Here is a 21,210-nt window from a genome sequence, read left to right on the forward strand (position 1 = left end):
CTTTCCCAGGGTCACACAGCTAGTAAGTGTGAAGTGTCTGAGGCCGGATTTGAACTCAGGTACTCCTGACTCCAGCCAGGGCCAGTGCTCTATCCATTGCGCCATCTAGCTGCCCCAAAAATAGTAGATATTTTTTAAATTCTTGCTGAATTGAACTAAATAAAGCTGATTTTATTTAAATAAATGAAACCTATCTAATACTAGGAGATAAAATTATTAGAAAGTTAGTAAATGACAAGATTAACTGTCCAACAGTTGCTTATAAAGGCAAGATTATTACTCTAGTAGTTGTTAGTGTTCTCTCCTTCCTCAAATTATCTTGTATGGGGGTAGCTAGGTGGTACAGTGGATAAAACACCGGCCCTGGATTCAGGAGGACATGAGTTCAAATCCAGCTTCAGACACTTGACACTTAGCAGCTGTGTGACCCTGGGCAAGTCACTTAACCCTCACTGCCCCCCCCAAAAAAATGAAAACGAAATTATCATGTATGTATTTGTCTATGTCTATACTCTATCTCCCACTGTCTAGCAACCTGAGAAATACCTTTCAAGTCAGACAAACACAGTCATCTTAATTACCAATTTGATTAATGGCTTTTAGCCTGCTAAAAGTTCTTCTAACAATAATAAATGCATGCATCCTCTCCAGTGAAAACTAAAATAAGGAAGGCACAAATGGCACAGTTGTCTGTTTAAAAGTAGACACTTAAAACAACTATATTATTATAGTCTACCTTACCTTTTTATTCTAGGAATCAAAAATGACAAAAGCCACTTAGATATAATGATGATAACTGATGCTACATATTATGTAATTACTGGGGAAAAACTTGCATTATTCTTTGCTAATGTTTCATTTTTAAGAATGACTAAAATTTAATGCAATTCAAATAGAATTACCATATGTACTTTATTCCAAAATGCTATTTGGATCATAGCACAAGGGACCTGAGTGACTTCACACCTTTCTATCCAAAAGATACCTACTAACAACCTTGTTGCTCAAAAAAGAGCATTGTTTCTATTTAAAATTATTCAGCTGGGTTTATTTTCCTGTTCTTTTTAAGAAAAATCTTTGTCACAAGGAAAGGAATAAATTCAAAACTAAGAATTTCTGATATTAAAAAAGTCATCATTTTTTTAAAAAACCCTTTAAAAAAGTCATCAATAGGGGGCAGCTAGGTGGTGCAGTAGATAGAGCACTAGCCCTGGATTCAGGAGAACCTGAGTTCAAATCTGACCTCAGACACTTAATACTTAATAGCTGTGTGACCCTGGGCAAGTCACTTAACCCCAATTGCCTCACCAAAAAAAAAAAAAGTCATCAATAAAAGTCTTACTGAAAAAAATCATCCACCTAAAAACAAGGAGCTAAGGCAACTAAAACTCAAAATTTGAATTGAAACATTAACATAGAGTGACATTTCTGTGTTTCCTGTTTCTTTTCCTTCAATAATCAAATATTCTTGTTTTACAAGTTAAATCATAATTTTTCTAACTGCTGGCACTCTAAATCAAATCTAGCACTTAAAAATCAGGTTTCCAGCCTTTCATTTCACTCTACCTTCAACTGTCTTTTTACAAAGAAATGGCCTTTAGGCCTAAATAATTTTATACTTGTTTTTGCCATTTACAACAAAAGGTGGTATGGAAAAGGCACTGTGATGTGGACTCAGGAATACCTGGGTTCAAATACTGCCTCAGCTATTTACAACCTGTGTGATCCTGGACCAATCACTTAAGTTCTCTGTGCCTTTTCTTCACCCATTTAAAAAAAAAAAAAAGAGGGGGTTGAACTCAATGTCCTTTAAGATCCCTTCAGGCTCTTTTTCTCTTTTCTTTTCTTTTTCTTTTTTTTTTAGTGAGGCAATTAGGGGTTAAGTGACTTGCCCAGGGTCACACAGCTAGTAAGTGTTAAGTGTCTGAGGCCGGATTTGAACTCAGGTACTCCTGACTCCAGGGCCCGTGCTCACCACCTAGCTGCCCCTCAGGCTCTTTTTCAATGATCCTATAATCATCTTTCCTTTTTGTCCATTAAAAAGCCAATAATATAAAACTTCATGGCTTCAATGCTTCCAGTTTCCATGATTTTACACTTCAGCCTTCCACACCTTAGTAGACTACTCTCATGAACTGTGCAGTAGCCAAAAAAATTAATTATTAAGTGGCCAACCTTCTGAAAATAAGTTTATAGCTAGACTGGTCTCAGAAGATAGTCATTCTATCAGTCAGACCCATACTTTCAGCCTGATGATAATGGCCAGAGCTTATACTCCTCTGGCGTAACCTTTGAAAATCCAAGGTCATATTCCCACCAAAATGAAGGCTAAGAAGGGAATTGTAGTAAAAGAATATTCTGAAAAATATCCTAAAGGCTTTGGAAAACAATTTTAGAAGTTTACAGAGGCACTTTTGTATAAAGGATAAAGAAAAATCTATATATTCAAATTAAAATAGAATACTGTAGAAAGAACAGCTCTAAGGAAAGAGATAGCTTTTTCTTTCACAATTTCTTGGGAAACCTTAATGTTTAACCAAACTTGCGTCATCCTCAGTTGTAGATAATACAATATACAAATAATGTGTTTGGCTAAATATAGACAGAGAACTTCTGATTGAATTAGGCAGGCTGGGAAAATTCTATGAAATCCATTTATTCTAGTAGCTTATTCCATATTCTTTTTTGGCACACAAACGCAAAGTTACGGTATTCTTGATCTAATGTATACATCAATATTTTGCACTCAGTGGAAAAATCACCCTTCAGTGAAGGGTGATTATATTGATAATTTTGTCAACATTTCCAAAATGTAGGCAACTTCTCTTTAAAAAATTGAGAACATCTACTTTGTTTATAGACAGGTAAAACTCAATGATACCAGTACTCTAATGATTTTAACTGTGGATAAAAGTGTCTGAAATAAACTTCTTTAGCTTACCTCATCTCCTCCAATTAACAGGTCTGAGAGTATAACTGTATAGTCTGAGATTCTTCAACTTTTACATTTTTAGAAAGGAAGATAACTACATAGTCAGTTAATAGATATTTATTAAGTGCTTACTGTGTACCAGGCACTGTACTAAGCGCTGAGGACACAAAGAAAGGTAAAAGAATGTTCCTAATTTCAAAGAGCTAAGAATCTAATAGGCGAGACAACAAACAATTACGTGTAAATGATCAATAAAAAAAAAATCAGGGGCAGCTAGGTGGCGCAGTGGATAAAGCACCAGACCTGGATTCAGGAGGACATGAGTTCAAATCTGACCTCAGACACTTAACACTTACTAGCTGTGTGACTCTGGGCAAGTCACTTAACCCCAACTGCCTCATTAAAAAAAAAAAATTAATTGGGGGGCAGCTAGGTGGCACAGTGGATAGAGCACTGGCCCTGGATTCAGGAGGACCTGAGTTCAAATCCAGCCTCAGACACTTGACATGTACTAGCTGTGTGACCCTGGGCAAGTCACTTAACCCCAACTGCCTCACCCCTCCCCCCCAAAAAATTAATTGCATTAATTTCAAATAAAATACTAGCAAGGATATTACAGCAGTATTATCAGAAAGATCATAAACTATGATCAGGTAGGACTTATACCAGGAATGTAGGAATGGTTCAATATTTAAAAAAACAACTTTCAACATAATTGACTATATAAAAAAAACAAAACAAAAATCATATGATTATTTCAATAGATGCAGAAAAAGCCTGTGACAAAATACAACACCCATTCCTGTTTAAAAAAAAACATATTAGAAAGCATAGGAATAAATGTTTTTCTAAAACAATCAGCAAGCATTATGGGTAATGAGAATAAACTAGAAACCTTCCAATAAGATCGGGGTGAAGCAAGGATACCCATGATCACCTCTATTGTTCAATATCCCACCAGAAATGCTAGCTATAACAATAAGAGAAGAAAAAGAAATTGAAGGAATTAGAATAGGAATTGAGGAAATAAAACTTTTACTCTTTGCAGATGATATTAAAGTATACTTAGAGTTCTAGAGAATCCACTAAAAAACTAATTGAAATAATTCAAGTTAGAAAAGTTGCAGATACAAAATAAACTCACATAAATCATCAGCATTTCTACAAGTCAACAACAAAATCCAATAGGAAGACACAGAAAAGAAATTCCAGTCAAAATAACAGCAGACAAATGAAAATATTAGGGAGTATAGCTGCCAAGACAAACCCAGGAACTATTTGAATACAATCAGAAAACACTTTTCACACAAATAAAGAAAGACCTAAACAAACACAGAAATATTAATTGCGGATGGGTAGGCCTATCCAATATGACAAAAATGACCATTTTAATAAATTAATTTACTTCTTCAGTGTCTTACCAATCAAACTAGCAAAAAAGTATTTTCTACAGCTAGAAAACAATACTGACAAAATTCATCTGGAAGAACAAAAGGTTAAGAATATCAAAAAAAAATGAAAAAATGTGAAGGTAGCCTAGCAATAATAAATCTCAAACTATATTACAAAGAATAAATCATACAAAATATGGTACTAGCTAAGAAAGCATGGTAGATCAGTGGAACAGATGAGGTACACAATCTAATGTTTAAGAAACCCAAAGATCCAAGCTTTTTGGACAAGAACTCACTATTTTACAAAAACTACTGGAAAAAGTGGAAAGCAGTTTGGTAGAAACTAGCTACAGAGCAAAATCTGACACTGTATACAAAATAAGATCAAAATGGCTAGATGATTTAGACTTAGAAGGTGATACCATAAGCAAATTAATGGAGCACAGAAATTTTTACCTGTCAGATATATGTATGAGAAGAATTTATGACCAAACAAAAGACAGAGAAGATCATGGGAAGTAAAAATGAATAATTTTGATTACATGAAATTTAAAAGGTTTTGCACAAACAAAATCAATGCAGCCAAAATTAGAAGGAAAGTGGAAAACTGGGGGTGGGGGGGTGTTATAGCAAGTTCCTCTAATAAAAGTCTCTTTCTCAAATGTATAGAGAACTGAGTCAAATTTGTAAGAATGAGTGATTCCTTTTTTTTTTAATGAGATATTTTATTTTTTCCATTACATGTAAAGATAGTTCTCAACTTTTGTTTATACATGCTTTACAATTTCAGATTTTTCTCCCTCCCTCCCCTCCCTCCCCCCTCCCCTAGACAGCAGGTAATCTGATATAGGTTATATCTATATATCTCTATACATATACATATAGATATAGATATATACACACACATATATATATACACATAATAACATTAATCCTATTTCTGCATTAATCCTGTTACAAGAGAAAGAATCAGAGCAGTGATGCAAAACCTCAAAATAGAGAAAAAAAAAAACAGCACCCAAAACAAAAGAAATAATATGGTTCAATCAGCATCTATACTCCACAGTTCTTTCTTTCTTTTTTTTTCTTGGATTTGGAGATCCTCTTCTATCATGAGTTCCCTGGAACTCTTCTGTACCATTGCATTGGTGAGAAGAATATAGTCCATCACAGTAGGTCAACACTCAATGTTGATGATACTGTGTACAATGTTCTTCTGGTTCTGCTCATCTCACTCATCATCAGCTCACGCAAGACCCTCCAGGTTTCTCTGCACTCTTCCTGCTCATCATTTCTTACAGCACAATAGTATTCCATTGTATTCATATACCACAACTTGTCCAGCCATTCCCCAATGGATGGGCACCCCCTCAACTTCCAATTCCTTGCTACCACGTAAAGAGCAGCTATAAATATTTTTGTACATGTGGGTCCCTTTCCCCCTTCCATGATTTCTTTGGGAAAAAGACCTAAAAGTGGGATTGCTGGGTCAAAGGGTATGCACAGCTTTATCGCCCTTTGGGCATAATTCCAAATTGCTCTCCAGAATGGTTGGATCAGCTCACAGCTCCACCAACAATGTATTAGTGTTCCAATTTTCCCACAGCCTCTCCAACATTTATTATCTTCCTTTTTTGTCATTTTAGCCAATCTGATAGGTGTCAGGTGGTACCTCAGAGTTGTTTTAATTTGCATCTCTCTAATCATTAGAGATTTAGAGCATTTTTTCATATGGGAATAGATAGCTTTGGTTTCTTCATCAGAAAACTGCCTGTTCATATCCTTTGACCATTTCTCAATGAATGAGTGATTCCTTAATTAATAAATGGTCCAAGGATCTGAACAGGAATTTGCAGAAGAACTCAAAGCTATCAATAGTCATATGAAAAAGTGATCTAAATCACTATTGATTAGAGAAATGCAAATTAAATCAACTTAATGAACTACCTCACACCTGTCAAACTGGCTAATTCAACAGAAAAGGAAAATGATAAATGTTGAAGAGCATATGGAAAAATATGGACACTAATACACTATTGTTGGAGTTGTGAACTGATCCAACCATTCTGGAGAACAATAAGAACAATATGTCTAAAGGGATGTAAAACTGCATACCTTTTGACCCAGTTCTCTATCACAAAGGGATCAAAGAAAAAAGAAAAGGAACTTTATGTACAAAAATATTTATGGCAGCTCTTTTTGTGGTAGAAAAGAATTTAAAATTATGGGGATGCTCATCAACTGGGGAATGGCTGAACAAATTGTAGTTTATGATTATGATGAAATGCTACTGTGATATAAGAAATGAGTTAAGGGGATGGTTTTAGGAAAAAACCTGGGAAATCTTACATGAAGTGATGCAAAGTAAAATGAGCAGAACCAGGAGAACGTTGTATACCATAACAGCAATACTGTATGATAATCAACTGTAAATGACTTAGCTATTTTGTTTTTTAAATCTAATTTAACCCTATTATTTTATTTATTTGTTTGTTTGTTTATTTATTTATTTGTTTTTGGTGAGGCAATTGGGGTTAAGTGACTTGCCCAGGGTCACACAGCTAGTAAGTGTGTAAAGTGTCTGAGGCTACATTTGAACTCAGGTCCTCCTGAATCCAGGGCCAGTCCTCTATCCACTGCACCACCTAGCTGCCCTATTTTATTTTTTTTTTAACTAAATAAAATTTCTTTCGTAACATTTTAAGTTCCAAACTATGTCCCTCTTTCCCTCCCCACCCAATACTAGAGAGAGAAAGCCACCATTTGACATATATATGTTTGTGCATATGTGGGCAAAGCCATACAATGCATACTTCTATTTATCAGTTCTTTCTCTGGAGGTAGCTAGCATCTTCCTTCATAAATTCTTTGTAGGTGATTTGAATATTTATAATACTCAGAATAGCTTAGCCATTCAGTTACTCTTCAAATAACATTTCTGTTACTGTGTACAACGTTCTGCTCACTTCACTATTCACTATTTCCTTTCCTTTTTTAGGGTGGGGGGGGCAGGGCAATGAGGGTTAAGTGACTTGCCCCAGGGTCACACAGCTAGTGAGGGTCGAATGTCTGAGGCTGGATTTGAACTCAGGTCCTCCTGAATCCGGGGCCGGTGCTTTATCCACTGCGCCACCTAGCTGCCCCCCACTATTCACTATTTCAAGGATATCTTTCCATGTTTTTCTAAAACCAACCTGCTCATCATTTCTTACAGCACTGTAGTATCCCATCACAATCATATACCAGAAATTTTTCAGCCATTCCCCAATTGATGGGCATTCCCTAAACGCCCAGTTATTTGCCACCACAAAGAAAGCTGCTATAAATATTTTAGAACATATAGCTTTTCCTTTCCCCAATCACCTTGAGAAACATCTATAACAGTGGTATTGCTGGGTCAAAGAGTATACATTGTTTTAAAACTCTTTAGTCATAATTCCAAATTGCTCTCCAAAATGGTTGGATCAGTTCACAGGTCCACCAACATTGTATTGTCCTGATTTTTCCACATCCTTTCCAACATTTGTCATTTTCCCCTTCTATATGTTTGGCCAATTTGATAGGTGTGAGATGATATCTAAAAGTTGCTTTAATTTGCATTTCTCTAATCAATAATGATTTAGAATATTTTTTCATATGATTATGTATAGCTTTCATTTCTTCATCCAAAAACCACCTGTTTATATCCCTTGACCATTTATCAATTGGGGAATTCTTACAAATTTGACGCAGTTCTCTCTATATATTTGTGATATGAGACCTTTATCTAAGAAACTGTCTATAAATTTTCCCTCAATTTTCTGCTTTATTTCTAATCTTGGCTACATTAGGGGTTTTTGTACAAAAACTTTTTAATTTAAAGGAACTATAATTATCCATTTTACATCACACAATCCTATCTCTTGTTTATTCATAAATTCTTCTCCTATCCCTAAGTCTGATAGGTAATATATTCCATGTTCTAATTTTCTTATGATATCTCCTTTTATATGTCATATATCAGGGCAGCTAGGTGGCGCAGTGGATAGAGCACTGGCCCTGGATTCAGGAGAACCTGAGTTCAAATCCAGCCTCAGACACTTAACACGTACTAGCTGTGTGACCCTGGGCAAGTCACTTAACCCCAATTGCCTCAACAAAAAAACAACAACCAAATATATGTCATGTATCCATTTTGACCTTATCTAGGTAAATGGTGTCAGATATTAGTCCATACCTAGTTTCTGCGAAATTACCTTCCAGTTTTCCCAACAATTTTTATCAAATAGTGAATTCTTATCCCAAATGCTTAAATCTTTATATTTGTCAATTACTATAATCATTTACTACTATGTATTATATGTCTACTCTTTTCCACTGATCCACCTTTCTATTTCCTAGCCAGTACCAAATAGTTTTGATAATTACCACTTTATAATACAGTTTAAAATTTGATACTGCTAAACTTACTTCCTCTATATTTTTTCATTAATTCCTTTGATATTCTTTGCCTTTTGTTCTTCCCAATGCATTTTATTATTATTTTTTCTAGCTCAATAAAATTACTTTTGGTAATTTAATTGGAATGGCATTGAACAAGTAGATTAGTAGAATTGTCATTTTTATTATATTGGCTTTGCCCACCCATGGACAATTAATATTTCTTCAATTATTTAAATCTGACTTTATTTGTATAAAAAATATTTTATAATTATGTTCGTGTAGTTCCTGAGTTTGTCTTGGCAGGTATACTACCAGGCATTTTATGCTGTCTATGGTTATTTTAAATGGGGTATTTCTTATTATCTCTTCTTCTAGGGTTTTGTTGGTGATGTATAGAAATACTGATGATTTATGTGGGTTTATGATGACTTAGCTATTCTAAGCAACACAATGACTCAAGACAGTTCTGAAGGGCTTTTGATGACAAATGCTATCCACCTCCTGAGAAAGAACAGATGGGGAAAAAAACAACTGATGGAGTCTAAATGCAAATTGAAACATGATTTTTCACTTTATTTTTCTTAATGCTTTTTTGCAACATAACTCATATAGAAATATGTTTTGCATGATTTCACATATATATTTGATATCATATTTCTTGCCTTTTCAAATGGATGGGGGAAAGTTAGGAGGAAGGAAGAGAATTCAGAACTCAAAATGTTTTTTAAATGAATGCTAAAAATAAATAAATAATGATTTTTTTTAAAAGAAAAAGCTAAACAGGGGAGTCTTTACACACACACACATTTTTAAAGGCAATAGGAATCTGCTGGACTTGGCTGAGTAAGGGAGTCACAGTCAGGAAAATTACTTTGGCAACAGTGTGTAGGAAGAACAAAAGTAGTAAGAGACTTGAGAAAGAGAGACCGATTAAGAGGCTGTTGCAATAATCTAGGCAAGAAGTGATGAGGCGATGGTAATGTGTGAGTAAAGAGAAGGGGACAGATTTGAGAGATGTTATAAAGATAGAAATGGCAATATATAAAAAACAATTGGATATGTGGAATAAGGGACAGTGAGAAGTTGAGGATACTACCCATTTTATGAACCTGTGGAACTGGAAGAAAGGTGTTACCTTCAACAGAAGCAAGAAACTTTGGAAAATGGAAGGTTTTCATAGGAAAAATGATGAATTTGGCTTTAGACATGTTGAATTTAAGATGTCTCCAGAATACCCATATCTGAAATGTCCAATAGGCAATCGGTGTTCTATAACTGAAGAGACTGGGGCTGGATATACTGATCTGGGAGTCACCTCCAAAGAGATCACAGTTAAACACATGGGAAAGGATTCGTTTCTGAGAGAGGATAGAGGGAGAAGAAAACCCAGAACAGCATCTTGGGGAAGATCTACAGTTAGGAAGTATGATGTGGATGATGAATAAATTAAGGAAGGATTAGAGAGGCAAATCATGAGGGAGTTAGTTTTACAAAAACCTACAGAATTGAATATAGTACCCAGGAGAAAATGGTTAACAGTATCAAATGAAGCAGCCAGGTAGTAGGGTTGGACTGAGAAGACTATCAAATCTGGAAATTTATATATGTGTGTGTGTACATACATATACATATACACATATACATATATACAAAATCAATGATTATAACATGTAAATAAAAAGTAATAACCACAAAACATTCAAAATGAATGTTGCCACATTAAAAAGAATAAGCTTAGCCACAAAGAAGAGATATGAAACTGTACTTTCTCCCACTTCTTTGTGGAGGTGAAAGGTCTAAAGGTAAAGTACACTACATATAACATCCAGATTTTTTTATGTATTAACTGGTTTTGCTGAATTTGTTTTCTCTTCCTCTTTTTCTTTTCTAAATCCTTTGTTATAAGGGATAACTCTGGGAAAGGAAAGGGCAGACAGAAAAACCTAGGCAATGTAAAAATAAAAGGTAGTAATAGCAAAAAAAATTTTTAAAGAGTAATTTTAGATGAGCAATGAATTTAAAAACTACATTGTAAAAGGCTAAAAAATTAGAGAAGTAGAGGGAGCCTATATAGACAACTTTTTCAAGGAGTTTGAGAAAGGAAAGAGAGATATAGGCCAATAGCTTTGTGGGGAAGGTTTTATAAGGATAGGGGAGACAGGCATGTTTGAAGGAAAGGAATCAGTTGACAGGAAGAGACTGAAGATGGAGGAGGAAGCATAACTAAGGATGCAATCTGCTAAAGAAGATGGGAGCAGGGGATCAAGTGCACATGTTGAGGGACTGGCCTTGGCAAGAAGAAAGATCATCTCTTTGACAGAAACTAGACAGAAAGGAGAGAGTGGAAGATGATATCACATAGGTTTTGAGTTGATGAGAATAGAAAAGAGTTCACATCAAATGGCTTCAATTTTTTTCATCAAAAGGCAAAGTAGGGGCAGCTAGGTGGTGCAGTAGATAGAGCACCAGCCCTGGAGTCAGGAGTACCTGAGTTCAAACCCAGCCTCAGACACTTAACACTTACTAGCTGTGTGACCCTGGGCAAGTCACTTAACCTCAACTGCTTCACTAAAAAAAAAAAAAAAAAGGCAAAGTCTTCAGCTGATTGAGAGAGGGAGAAGGTAAGGGGCTTAAGGAGGAAAGAGAGCTTGGAATAGCTTCTGTAAGGAATAAAATAGAGAATCAAATGTTTTACATAATTGTACATGTATAACCTATATCTGATTGTTTAACACCCCAGGGAGAAGGGAGGGATAGAATTCAGAACTCAAATCTTTAAATAAAAATGTTTATTAGATAGGGAATCAAATGGGGAGGAATAAAAGGGCTGCCCAGCTGCAGTGAGGGCTCAGCTGAGGTTGGATAACATGAATGTGTCATGTACCTAGTCAGAAGGGTTGTGGTTCTTTCTTCAGCTTCATTCAGCAATCTGTGAGTATGAATGGAAGAGGCAGATGGTGGGAGTAATTTAGAGCTGAAGTTTAACAAGGGAGAAGTAACAAAAGAAAAGGAAGCAAGAGATTCAAGAGAACAGTATAGGCTGGAAATGGGTAACTCCTAGAAGAGGAAGGAAAGTGAAGTCTGAGCAAGGGTAATGACCTGAGAAAACACTTGATGAAGGCAAAAAAACAGTTATAGGAGGGGTGAAGCATAGGGAAAGGAATAATAGTAGGTTATGGTCAGATAGGAGAATATATCAGAGTTTCAACTAGGAAAGAACAAAAGGATTGTTCTAGAGCAGTGAGGATCCAACTGAGGTTAGAAAATGTAAATTAATAGTGGATTCAGTTGTCATGGTGGCATGACTTCACCCATATATATAAAGGAAAGACCATAGTACAAATATGGAAAACAGCAAAAGGACAAAGGGGGATGAGATCATAGTGTAATGATTGGAATGACACCACCTGCTGGAGACTTACTGTAGGAAAGCTCCACCATGAGGAGAAGGCCTCTGAGGGCAAGGCCATGCAGCTTTTCTTTGGTGCCAGGAAGTGACGTTTGCTTGTGAGAGGAAGAGGTGGCGAGGCTGGCTCTCTTGCTCTTTTTCCTCAGGACTCGGGTGGAGAAGGGAGCTAGAAATGCACTCTCCCTTTAATAGATAGATGAATCTAGGCCTTTCTCTTTCTTTTCACCAAATTCTTATTCTCCTTAATAAATTCTTAAAAGTTTAACTCTTTCTAAAGAGTTAAAATGGTGACCACTCATTAGATATTTTAGACAGACTAACTAGAATTTTAGCCCCCTTTATTTCTTCAAGAAACACGGGATATTTCCTTGATGAAACAATAGTCAGAACAGAGTAAACAGTAGCCAAGTAGAGGCTGAGAGAGACTAGGGCATATTTGAAGGCAGTAAGAAAGGAGGCAATTGATAGGAAGAGATTGAAGCCTGTTAACAGGCTCCTGAATGAAGCTGGAGGAAGAACCACAACCCTGTTGACTAGATATAATATATATGGCATTAGGAGGTCAAAAGACTGCAAAGGGAGGATGGTGAAGCCACAGACCACATGATTAACTAGAGGAATAGATAGGAATAGGAACAGATAAGAACAGAGGGCCTGTGAAGGCCCAAGTGATGAGAAAGAATAGCTTTAGAAAGAGAAGGAAGAGGAGGAGGGAAGCAGCATTTATTAAGCAGCTACTATGTGCTAGGCACTTTATAAACACTGTCTCATTTGATCCTCATAACCCTGAGAGTTAAGAGGTATTAGTATCCCTATTTTATGACTGAGGAAACAGAAAAACAGAGGTTAAGTGACTTGCCCAGAGTCACACAATTAGGAAGTGTCTAAGGCTTCATTTAACTCAGGTCTTCCTAATTCTTGCCTATCACTCTATATATCACCATCTAGCTACCATAAGAAAGATAAAAGGACAGGAAGGTATAATCAAACAAGAAAATTTGAGAATTCAAGATCATAGAAATAGTAGTTATGGGTAATTAGCTCTAAGTTATCACCACCCTCAAAAGTCACAGAGTTGGAAAGGAGGAACTAGGATGGCAAGACATTTAGGAAACATCAAAGTATATTTTGAAGTCTCTGTAGTATACAGACCAAAGGTGGGACAAAGAAAACTATGAGGCAGGTACTGAAGTCCTTAAAACTGACATGGAGAGATGAGAGCTTAAAATAAGAAATATAGTCAGTTCTGCTTGATAAATATTGGGAATGCAGAAAACTGCACCACCTCACAATAACTCATAAAGCTGCAATTCTCCTGATGCTCATTTCCACAAGCAAACTTTAGATTTCATTCAAAGTAAAGTGATATATTTATTGTATATTTTCTGGTACAATAAGAGCTATGGGTAGAGGAAAGCTAGTTTGATGATTCAAACCTCTTTACCCCATCCAAGCCCAGAGTTTTAGCCTACCCAACCCTGGGCCTGGGGCTAAAGACAAACTGAAGTCAAAGATGCTGCCACTATTTATTGTAACATTTATGCATTTCTTAACCGTTTAACATGTATTAAACTGCACTACTAATTGTAGTAGGTTCCTATCTTTCTTTTATGAATCACTGATGAAGTTTTTAAGCATTATACTACTAACCTCATTTTCCCCATAAGCTCTGTAGTTTTCATTGCATGAATTTGCATGGTATGGTACTTTTGGGGAATGCATATGTCAAGTTATAGCAGAAGTGACTTTACAGTAGAAGAGAGAAGGTATGGAAATAGGGTGAAAGGCAAGGAGTATGTCTATTCTACTTGTCCAAGTATGTTTGAGGGGCCAGAAAGAAGTACCCAGTACTAGATATGTTGACCAGTGATGCAGTGCCCTTGGAAGGAATCAGGTTTTCATAAACTCAAGAAAATGAAAAGTAAGAGAAGAAGAAATCTAGAATGAAGGGGAGTTTGTTAACAATAGAATTGGGGCTCCAGTTTAAAAAAAAAAAAAAGAAAAGAAAAATAGCTAAATTTTATGTAACTTTGTATATTATCTCATTTAATCCTGAAAACAATCTCTTGAGATTCATATCATCTCCATTTTACAGATAAAGAAACTGATGTTTTCATAGCAAATAAATGTCAGAGGCAGGATTCAAACTCAAGTCTCTCCTGAACCTGAATTCATCCCTCCTTACACTATACCAAACTAGGCTCTAATCCCAGCCCTGCTATCAACTCACTTGTGGGATACTGGAAAAATCACTTCTTCCTGGGCCTCAGTTCCCTCTTTTATTACAAAGAGGGGAGTTTAGACTCCAAGGTTCCTTCTAGCTCTAAAATGTAATACTTCTACAAATTAACTGGGTTTTACTCAAAAGAAGCACTGTGGCATAGTGGATAGAAGTCAGGAAGACCTAAGTTCAAGTCTGCATCTTACATACACTAATGGTGTGATCGTGGGCAAATCATTTAATAGCTTAGTGCCCTAAATCAAAGCTTCTTAAACTGTGGGCTGCAACTCCATATAAGGTCTTGTAACTGAATGTGGGGGTTGTGAAAAATTTGACAGTAAATTTTGATTTGTATACCTATTTTATATACCCACATACCCAGGGTTGCATAAAAATTTCTCAAGCGAAAAGGGGTCGTGATTGGAAAAAGTTTAAGAAGCCCTGCCCCAAATAATGCTCTATGGCCTTAAGTTACAAAGGAATTTCCAATCTGCATAGGTAGAGTGGAGTTTCTAAACCAGGAGTTCCTTACACTAAAGAAATCACAAGTCCTGGACTCTCCATTCCAGGTCATCAATTTAAACTGAATTAATGTCATCAATAGCTTCAATTTAACCAGATTTTAACCACTTACCTAGAGAGACAACTGCAACACTCTCTGGCAGAAAATGCAGTCTGTATCTGATCAATAAATGCACCAATATGATGCAAATAGCTGTGCAAGAGAAGTAAAAAACAATGTTAAGACAGTCCACTTCCTAGCAATCATTTAAAGGCAACTAAAAATCTGATAAAATATAAAAAATATAATTTTAACATTAAAAAAATTCCTTGGAATGGAAGAAAACTACCATTTTGGTCTCAACATGGGTTGCATTTTCCCATAAAACTGGCTTATATGAAATCTGAGTGAAGTGCTATTTTTCAGTGTATACAGATTATTTTCCTTTCAAAGAGATCTCACTTTAGAGAGATTACATAATATAGTATAATAAATGTTAAAATATGAATTGATCAATGGAACAGTGATTTTTAAAAGCTATAAACATATTTTGTTCTTAATTTAAAATTACTTGGCCACTAAAATCTAAGTAAATATAGGTGAAATAAAATACAGAGATATTCTTCTACCACATTATATGGCATCTTCTTATTAGAAATAATCCTACTTTGGGGGCAGCTAGGTGGCACAGTGAATAAAGCACTGGCCCTGGATTCAGGAAGATCTGAGTTCAAATCTGGCCTCAGACACTTGACACTTAGTAGCTGTGTGACCCTGGGCAAGTCACTTAACCCTCATTGTTCCACAAAGAAGAAGAAGAAGAAGAAGAAGAAGAGGAGGAGGAGAAATAATCCTACTTTGCTTTCCCCACTTTTAACTAAGTCAAACTGAAATAATTGATGAATTGGTTCCTGACACCCACATCAAATAACATTTTTGCAATTTCAGTAATATAGGGAAAGAAATGGGAAAATAAGTCAGCATGCATGTTATATAACCCCCAAGTTAATACTCTGATAATTCTCAAAGTGTAATCCTCCCAATGCTTAAAAAAGTAATTACAAACATAATATTAAAGCATGGATTGTTGATTCCAACAAACTCCATCACTTTTTATCACTTATAAAAAAGTTTCTATGGGAAAAGTGTTCATCATTGTCAAGTACAAGAGTAATAAAAATAGTATACACACTATTATGGTCTAACCTTCTAAGAAATCAGTATAGATTGCTAACCAACTGATTTCAAGAGTCATGAATTCAATTATGACACTTAAGAAAACCCACAGATGCTCAATATTAAAATTTTGACAATCCTTAAATCCCTAGAAATAAGTTATAAGCTGATGAAAACCACATACTGGGCATGCCAGTTATACTTGTATGTGGCAGTAGCTTTGACTCACAATCATATTATCTCCTTTTCTTTGTCATACTTTGTGACCCACAGTGATCAAGGGCACAAAAAAACCTTGTAATTTCAAGGATGTGACATACATGGTGAGAAGTATCTATATTCTGTAATAAAAAGACTCATGCCACTGCCTGTGCTAAAATGTCCTAGTTTCCTTCCATTCATTATGGTTCATGAATTTAGTGCCATGGCACATCACCTCACATAGGGCATTGTTTTTTAAGACGCTACATGTATATCATTTGAACCTCTGGTCAGAAGTAAATAGGTATATTATACAACTAGAGACGCAAAATAAAATTCTCCTAGCTCACTTAAAAAGTCTTAATCTTAAAAAAAAAGTCTTGGGGCAGCTAGGTGGCGCAGTGGATAGAGCACCGGCCCTGGAGTCAGGAGTACCTGAGTTCAAATCCGGCCTCAGACACTTCACACTTACTAGCTGTGTGACCCTGGGCAAGTCACTTAACCCCAATTGCCTCACTTGAAAAAAAAAAAAGTCTCAATCTATTCTACTGGTACCTACCAGCATTCCAGAAAGCAGTTAATGAGACCCAAATTCATAAATCGCTTGTGGAAAACACAAATAAATAGAAGCAGAACTCACAAAAAACCAAAACACAACTCATATTAAATGCAATTCTGAAAGTAAGTTTGAAGAGACAGTTACCCCAGGGAGAAAAGTAGCACCTTATAAATTAAATCCAATACTTTTTTGGCCCAAGAAAGGTATAAAACCTAAGCAGATTTTGGTCAGCAAGCTGTGGAAGCCTGTTTTTTGGTCTCTGGCACAAGTTCATCTTAAATATTCAATTCAACAAATCCAATTCAAAGAACAGGTATAAAACACCTATTCTAAATAAAGCCTACCTTAAAATTCTACCTGCTTTCCCCCCTTCCATCCCTTTAAGGGAAAAAATAAATGATATGCATAATGTTTACAAAAAAATATCTTTTTTCTGACCCCTCTTTTAATATTCTTTAACATATCAAGTTGCCCGAGACAATAAACAGAATAATGACCCTCCTTAGGCCTCAAAGGGTGATTTCAGGTAATAAATATTTTCTTGTCAAGATAGGAATTGTTTTACTGCATGCTGCACTACAACAAAAATATTCTCCTAAATTACTTAATTGCGGTATTTTATCCAAACAGATTTGCAAAAAGAAAGCTATCAGTGTTTATTAAATCCAAATAGAATACAGAAAGGCATTTTGTATCTGTATTATAAACTTTCAAATAAAATTATTATATTACCAACACTCAAACCACTTCTGAAACAGAGCGATGATGAACAGACATTGCACATTTTTTTGAACCGTAGTATCCAGAGCACAGTCCAACAAAAGATTCTGGCCTTGCATACTCCTAAAAGAATGTGATCTAGTTAGAAATATAAATAAAGCACTAAAGAAGGAAGATAATTTAAAATGCCACCTTTCCTCAGTCACCAGAAGGCCATGACATTTTATTTGCAGACCAGGGTTAAACTGTAATTTGTGTCATTACTCCACCTAACCAAAATTGTTATATACTTTCCATCAGCTCTCTCATTCTTCATTCTTGATACTAAAGAGTCATGTATTATTTTAATAAGGATTCTGAATCATCTCTTTCTACCTATCTGTTAAGATACCCAGTAAGCATACGTTTAAAAACACCTTTAAGAAGGCTGAGCAATGTTTTATAAAGGAAAATAAGTGACAGGTTATGAATGGATCATCTTTCTTCAGTGATGTTAGTAGAGAAAACTGAATGGCAAGACAATTAGGCAAAGGAAAACAAACATGAGTGTTCTTCTTACAGGCACAATATGCAATGTTTTAAACTTAAATAAATAATATAGCATTTCAACATTCACCTAAAACAAGCAGACTAAAGAATATCGTCATGCCACTGGACTGCTCTTCTTGCTGAGCCTGCTCTCCAGTTTGAACTGGAAGGATGGGTTTGGCAGGAGTTGGAAGCACCAGTTTGGTCGTGATGGCCAAGGTGGTATGTAAGGTTATATTGGGACCCTCATGGGTTGTGTTGAGGAACCTGTCAGAGTATACAAATGAAGCAGTTAGATAAAGAGAGAATGCTTCTTTCTCTAAGGTATAAACATATAGTGATAAACTATTAAATAGGCAGTTAAAAGAACAAGCTGTCCAGCTCTAACAATATTACCTACTAGAACAGATTTAGAGTTGGAAGGGATCGTATAGGTCATCTAGCCCAATCCTCTTAAAGTTGAGAAAACTGAGGCATAGAGAGGTTAAGTGACTTACCCAAGGTCATACAAGTAGTGGATGATGCCATTTTGTGATAAAAACCAAGGTACCTTTAAGAGCAGCCTGGGAATACCACCAAATTAGAAGATAAAAAGAGCTAGTGGCACAGAAGATAGAACTTCAGGCCTAGAGTCACATAAACCCAAACCTGAGTTTAGATCCAGCCTCAGACACTTACTTGTATGTGTGACCCTTGGGCAAATCATTTAACCTCTCTCTGCCTCAGTTTCTTCATCTGTAAAATGGGGATTTTAAAAAAGCACCTACTTCCTATAGCTATTGTAATGATAAAATGGAATATCTGTAAAGTGCTATATGAATGGTAGTCACTACTATTAATAAAATAGCATAAAAGTGTAACCTATTATCATTGTGCCATTGGCCATAATCACCACAAAGTATATAACCAAAACCCTTTCCACTTTTGGAGGGGAAAAACAAAGAAAGAAAACTGGAGCGTGTTAATTTTCTAAGTCTATTCAGACTTCCCACAGAACGTCTCCACCCTACAGAGACAAACCTGAAAAGCTATGATATAAAGAATGACATCAATGTTGCATTCATGGGTTTTTCAGAAATTCATCTCATAAATCTGGTTTCAAGTCATGTGTCTGCTACTTACTGGCTACTGGCAAGTACACAAGTTGCTTGGAAATGTAGTTGTAGTGAATATAGTGAAATGTTAAGAATTCTGCCCCTTGAGTAAGGAGACTCCTGTTCAATCCCCCAGGGAAACTAATAGCCATGTGACCTTAGACAAGTTATCATGCCCAAGTCTTAGTTTCCTCACCTATATAAAGGGGGTGACACTACACTTTGAGTCAGTGTCATAGGACCCGGAGCAGCAAAGGCCCTCAGAAATCACCCCCTTTATTTTACAGCTAAGGAAAATGAGGTCCACAGAAATTAAGTGATTTGTCCAAGAACACAACTTGGACACAGTAGGAATCCCAAATTCTAGAATTCCAAATCAGCTAGGTGGCAGCAGTGCATAAGAGAGCTGAGTCTGGAGTTAGGAAAATCTGAGTTCAAATTCAATCCCAGACTTTAGTAGAGGTGTGGCCTGTGGGCAAATCACCTAAACTCTATCTGCCTCAACTCTAAAATGAGGACAATTATAGCACCTACCTTTTAGGGCAGTGGGGAGGACAAAATGAGGTAAATGTAAAGCACCTAAGCTATATAAAAGCTAGCCTCTGTTATTATTCCTTCCACCGACACTACACGACCAACTCTCACTATATATACATTGACAGGGTCATGGCAAGGAAAGGGCTTTTTAAACCTTAACATGCTACAAAGAATTTTGTTGAGGATGATGCTTCTCTTCAACCCTCACTGTCATCTGTGAAAGGAGAAATCCCTTGTCCCAATAATAACAACAGCCTGTACTGATTTGCTCAAGCTTTAAGGTTTCCAAAACACTTTCACATTATCCCATTGAAATCTGACAACAGTACTAACTACAAGGTAGGTGCCATTATTATGCCCATATACAGTTGAGGATACTGAGGCTTTATGAGGTTAACGTGAATGGCCTGGGTCACCCTGCTAGTGTCTGAGGCTGGATTTGAACTAGGTTTTCCCTACTCCAAATTCAATTTTTCCAACCATTGTGGGACAGAGAGCTAGGGGTCTAATCCCAGCACGGGCACTGTATGACCTTGGGCATGTCACTTTTCCGCCCCTCAGACCAAGCGGAGTCAAAAGGACTTTCAGGAGGAAAGCCCATGGAGGTGTCTCTTCTCTATTCCTGGGATGGGGCTGGGAGCCTCTCCCAACCCCCTCCGAAAGGGGGCGGGGCCTCCCGAAGAAAGTGGGGCGGGACACGGAACCAAGTCGTAGGGAAATGCTCTCTCGGTAAATGGGCCTCAGTTTCCACATTTGTCAAAGGTCGGCGTGGGCGATGGTGACCTCGACCCTGCCTTCGGGTGATTGGGGGGTGGCTGTAGAAGGTCCGCGGCGGGGGGCGGGGTCGCCGCTGGGAGGCCCTGGGCCGCGGGTCAGGAGCCGCTGCTCGGAAGTGCGGCCGGGCCGCCACGCCCCGGCGGGGCCCCACCCCCACCCTGGGGGCCCACAGCCCCACCGCCGCCCGGAAATCCCACTCACTCCTCTTCCGCCATCTTGTCCCCTATCCTGCGGATCCGCCACGGCCACCGAGAGCCCGCAGGAACGCGGGGCTAGCGGGCCGCCTCGGGCTTCCGGTGGGGGTGGGGGGGCGGAGAGCCGGATGTAGGGAGAATTCGGCTTCTCCTTCCGTCGGTCTCTCTGGTCCCCAGCTTGGGCTGGCGGGGAGGGCGGGGGAGGACGGTACGGTAATAGAAGGGGGAGGGGGGGCACGTGACTATCGGATACTACGTGGCTGCCAGGAAGGCTTCCTGGGGCGTGGGGGTTACTTCATTCTTTCTTCGTCCTTTCTGACCTGGCGACGTGATAGTCACTGCATGATACTAAGGAGCAACTTGGGGGGTGGGGAAATCCATGTTGGAGGACTTGCGAGTCACTCTTTGTCCTTGGCGTCCAAACGCCTTCCGCACAAATGTCCTCTGCCTCGACGAGTTTATGAACATTTGTTAGCGTGGTGTTATTGGAACCCAGGTCTTCCCGGCTCCGAATTCAGTGGCTCTCACCCCACTATGAGAGGCA

The 21,210-nt window shown here is 37.4% G+C and overlaps 1 protein-coding gene across 2 annotated transcripts in view; it reads right to left on the reverse strand.

Annotated features, from left to right (window-relative positions):
- SLC9A8 (solute carrier family 9 member A8) overlaps window positions 1–20,807 on the reverse strand; it is a 101,236-nt gene extending 80,429 nt beyond the window's left edge. The window contains exons 1-3 of one of the 2 annotated variants that reach the window (XM_043989892.1): window positions 20,674–20,807; window positions 18,153–18,331; window positions 15,013–15,093 (exon numbers count right to left, since the gene is read on the reverse strand). In XM_043989892.1, the coding sequence (XP_043845827.1) occupies window positions 15,013–15,093; window positions 18,153–18,331; window positions 20,674–20,687 (274 nt within the window). In that variant the 5' untranslated portion in view covers window positions 20,688–20,807. The remainder of the gene's footprint in view (window positions 1–15,012; window positions 15,094–18,152; window positions 18,332–20,673) is intronic. The other variant, XM_043989893.1, reaches the window with a different exon arrangement.
- Between the last annotated feature and the right edge of the window lie 403 nt (window positions 20,808–21,210).

This window comes from Dromiciops gliroides, chromosome 2, assembly GCF_019393635.1.
Source record: "Dromiciops gliroides isolate mDroGli1 chromosome 2, mDroGli1.pri, whole genome shotgun sequence".
Taxonomy (NCBI): Eukaryota; Metazoa; Chordata; class Mammalia; order Microbiotheria; family Microbiotheriidae; genus Dromiciops; species Dromiciops gliroides.